This window comes from Humulus lupulus, chromosome 9, assembly GCF_963169125.1.
Source record: "Humulus lupulus chromosome 9, drHumLupu1.1, whole genome shotgun sequence".
Classification (NCBI taxonomy): domain Eukaryota; kingdom Viridiplantae; phylum Streptophyta; class Magnoliopsida; order Rosales; family Cannabaceae; genus Humulus; species Humulus lupulus.
Genome location: NC_084801.1, coordinates 26,364,900 through 26,368,913, shown reverse-complemented (window position 1 = coordinate 26,368,913; position 4,014 = coordinate 26,364,900). Strand labels below are relative to the sequence as shown.

The window sequence follows — 4,014 nt, the reverse complement described above, 5'->3', positions numbered from 1 at the left end:
GAAAACATAATTAAAAGTCCATATGCATAACATAACCTATATATATTCATAAGTTCGGTCCACACGGATTTTTCAAACCGATCGAATAGTGGCAGTTTACACCGATAACTGTATTTCCGGTGTTCAGTTTAATTAGTTTTGATTTTTTCGGTGTTCGAAAAATCAGTATACTCAATTTTTTTCAGATTTTATGCTCAGCCCTAAACCGTAGTGTAAATCATTATGAATTTTCTAAGATTTTGCATGGAGTAAATAAAGTCAATAATCATTTAGGTAGCCACGAAGGGAGTGAATCGTACACCCAACCAAAAATAGGAGGTGCGAATTTCCCAAAAAAAAACATATAAAAGGGTTACAATTGTTTAAAATCATGGGAACTCAATTTTAAAAAAAAAAACGTGTGAACGACCGTACCCATTTGCCAATTGGCCTCAATTGTTACAAAGTGGTAGACAGTTCTCATAAAAAGCTCAAAATCCGACTCTTCGTCTCGCCAATCACAGTGACAGTCCCAGTGACAATGACAGTGACAGTGACATTCCTTACTTTTGTATTTTTGCTGCAAACTCTATAATAGATGGTATATCGTTCTATCACTCTCTCTGCCACTGCAAAGTTAAGCGTCGGTTTTGACCAGCCGAAATAATAGATGGGTCTCGAACAAGGAGAGGAAGAGAAGTGGGTTAAGTACTATTCCTCAAACCATCATATACTGTTAGTGGGTGATGGCGATTTCTCGTTTTCTTCGAGTTTGGCTCGCTCTTTTGGCTCTGCTTCTAACATCGTCGCTACGTCGCTACGTCGCTAGACCCTTACGGTACATTATTCATCTACTTTTCCTCTTGCTCTGCGTTTGTGGTCGTTTACAAATTACCTATTCCATGAGTTCAATAAATAAGAAATCTGAAATTTTCATTTTGATTTTGATTTTGAATACTATGTGTATATATTTTTAGTACTAATTTGTGATTTCATTTGGTATGAATTCTCCTCTTTTTCTTTTTCTGACTAATGCGTGTCTTACTCTTTAATATAGTTTGATTGTACAAGATTCTTCTCTTTATTCAAATACTTTTATGTTTTTTATATCCCTTCATTTGGGTTAAGAATATTTACATCTTCTTTAGCTTGTATGGGAAGCCGAGGAAATATTTAATAGCAGTGTAGCTAGTTTGTAAACTATTTTTGCTTTTTTTGAAGTTACATGAACTTATATCTTTTTATGGATTAGGTTCATATAATCCTAATCCATACTCGCACACATTATTATATGTTTATTGAACTCAATCTTTCTCTTTTCGGTTCCCTTTTTGTTTGTCATCGAGTTTTTTAATATATTATTATGAATGATTAATTGAAAGCAATTTATAGTAGTAAAATGGCTTATATGAAGATTGTAGTGAGTTTTTGTCAACACCTTTTAGAGTAGAAAACTAAATATTTGACTTTGTTTGAGTTTATTATGGTAAGTGACTTATCTTGTGTATTTTTAGTTTTCCTTTGCTTGTGTATTTTTTTAATGCTTATAGTTTGTCTGCTTTAACTAGGATTATCCTATTTTTGTTATTTTTTTCTTCTCCCAAGTAGATGTTGTCATCAATAAATACAAGGAAGCAAAATCAAACTTGGAGAATTTAAGAATCCTGGGAGCATCCAATTTACATGGTGTGAATGCAATGAGGTTGAAGACTTATCCTGAACTGATAATGCGGAAATTCGACCGGATTATTTTTAATTTTCCTCATGCAGGTTTTGGTGCAAGGGAAGATGACAATCGTCTAATTCAGTAAGTTGTTTGATTAATATTTTTTTCTTATGTGACTTACTTGGTTTTACTTATATAAAACTTCAATTTGTTTTGATGAAAGTACGCTTGCAATGTTTATATTATTATAAGCCAAAATTAGAAGGGAAAAAAGAACCAAAATCTTTGGCTTGTCTATTATTCTTCAAACCATTTGCTTTTATTCTAGCTATTAAACTAGTAAAAGGGGCCAAGACAATTGTGTTATGCTTTCACATGTTTTAATGTGCTATAAGTTTAAAGCTTGAATTATATTCTTGCATTTGTTGATTCACCTTATGTGTAGTATGCTTTAGTTTGAAGTTTGTATAATATTGGCGTATTTTTTGTTTTATGTTATATGTGTTTATGGGCTTCAAATAATTTTTTTTTGTGTGTTTTTTTTTCTCTTGGGCAATGTAAAACCTTCACAGCAAGCATAGAATACTTGTCCATGGATTTTTTTGGAGTGCAAGAAGCATGCTTCGACCTAATGGTGAAATTCATGTAAATCACAAAACAACACCACCATTTTCCCTTTGGAACCTAGAGCAACTGGCAACTTGGAACTCATTATCTTTGATCGAGTGTGTGGAGTTCAACATTAAAGACTATCCTGGTTATAATAATAAAAGAGGAGATGGTGCCAGATGTGATTTACCTTTCCCTTTAGGGAAGTGCAGTACCTTTAAATTTCGACTCTCTACTACATCCAACAATGGGTTGCGAACTACTTCAAGCTCTGCTCCAATGCTTAGAAGATTTGGGCAATGCTCTACTTCATTTGACTTCAAAATATCTCAAAATAGTTCTGTTGCAATGTTCAATCAAGACTTTCACCAACCATTTCAGAGGTTTCCCTATCCTCCATCAGATCATATTGTAGAGAAAAGTCTTAACTTTGATTATGTGAGATCCCCATTAGAAGCTAGTGTAAGAAACTGGGAGGATTACCGTGAGATGTTTTCCTGGAAACTTGAATATACCGAAGAAATTCAGGGACTAAATCATCTTGGTATGGTCTCTCCTGTCAATGATTTGAGACATAAAAGAACAGCGGATCATGGCACTCAAATATTGGTTGAATCTAATAAAAGAACTTGTTTTGATATGGGACCTTCTTTTAATGAAGTAAGACATAGTTTCAACAGCAGCAAAGCTGCCATGCTTCCTGGAAGAATCACAAACCATGATATTGATATGCATAGGTACCCTGAATCTGATCAAAGAACTTGCCAAGATGTGGACTCCCCTTTTATCAATGAACTAAGGTATAGTTTCAGCAGAGACAACACACAAATGCTTCTTGGAAGAACCTTGAACCAAAACATGCGTAATTTGTCCAACTTTGATCGAAGAACTTGTGATGGTTTGAGCTTTCCTGTCAATGAACCAAGACTTGGTTTTAGTAGAGACAGGACAACATTGCTTCCTCGAAGAACCTTGAACAATGGTAATCATTTGTTGCCTGAATGTGAATATAATCCTGTTGAGTCCCGAAGGTTGGTTTGGGAATTCGGCAACTAAGTTTATCTTTGTGAATGTTATCATTGAGAAATACCGTGATCATTTGTTTTGATGTTTATGGACGGGGCTATCTAATTTGGGTTGCCGATATAGTGTATTAGGTACATACATGTAGAAATGAAGCTTAGAAGCCAGGAATGGTGGATTATGGTACAATATTATGGTTGATAAGAAGTACAATGGCAACGGCTACATACAGATTAGGACAACAAAGTTTGATATGGAGGCAATTGTGAACTGAACAATTGCTTATTATACAAGTATTTTGCTGTTTAATTTGTCTAGAAGAATCTTGCTTTGGAAGTTGAAACGAACGACTTAAATGTTGCAATTGAAAATTGACTGATTATTATTATGAGTGTCATTCACCAACTATTCTTCTTCTCCCTGAATAAGCAACATATGACTTAAGAAGATTGTTAAAACACAAATAACATTATCTTTAATTTTAAGATTAAAAGGTGTAAGAGGATTTTTGTTTAAAAATAATTAATTTCAAGTATTTTCTAATTATTTTTACAGTTTTAAATTAATATTTTTTAAAATTGTTATGGGGCATTTGCGATAAATAGTTAAGTTTTGCTGATTACGAGACTTAAATACTTTTTTTTTTTATTTTACTAAAATAATTTTTGTTATACTTTCTTGACAACAGTAACTACTTGGTCGTTAAGTGCTTACGTGGCTGATTTTGAAAACTAAAT

The 4,014-nt window shown here is 33.3% G+C and overlaps 1 protein-coding gene across 2 annotated transcripts; it reads left to right on the top strand.

The window, feature by feature from the left end:
* The first annotated feature begins 297 nt into the window (after positions 1 to 297).
* LOC133801452 (uncharacterized) lies at positions 298 to 3,682 on the top strand. 2 transcript variants are annotated; one of them, XM_062239665.1, is made up of 3 exons: positions 298 to 800; positions 1,585 to 1,786; positions 2,218 to 3,682. In XM_062239665.1, the coding sequence occupies exons 1-3, from the start codon at positions 650 to 652 to the stop codon at positions 3,308 to 3,310; spliced, it is 1,446 nt and encodes a 481-aa protein (XP_062095649.1). In that variant the 5' UTR covers positions 298 to 649; the 3' UTR covers positions 3,311 to 3,682. The 2 variants fall into 2 exon arrangements, with proteins under 2 accessions (XP_062095649.1, XP_062095648.1); XM_062239664.1 differs by having other exon boundaries at positions 674 to 817; positions 1,588 to 1,786.
* Positions 3,683 to 4,014: the final 332 nt, after the last annotated feature.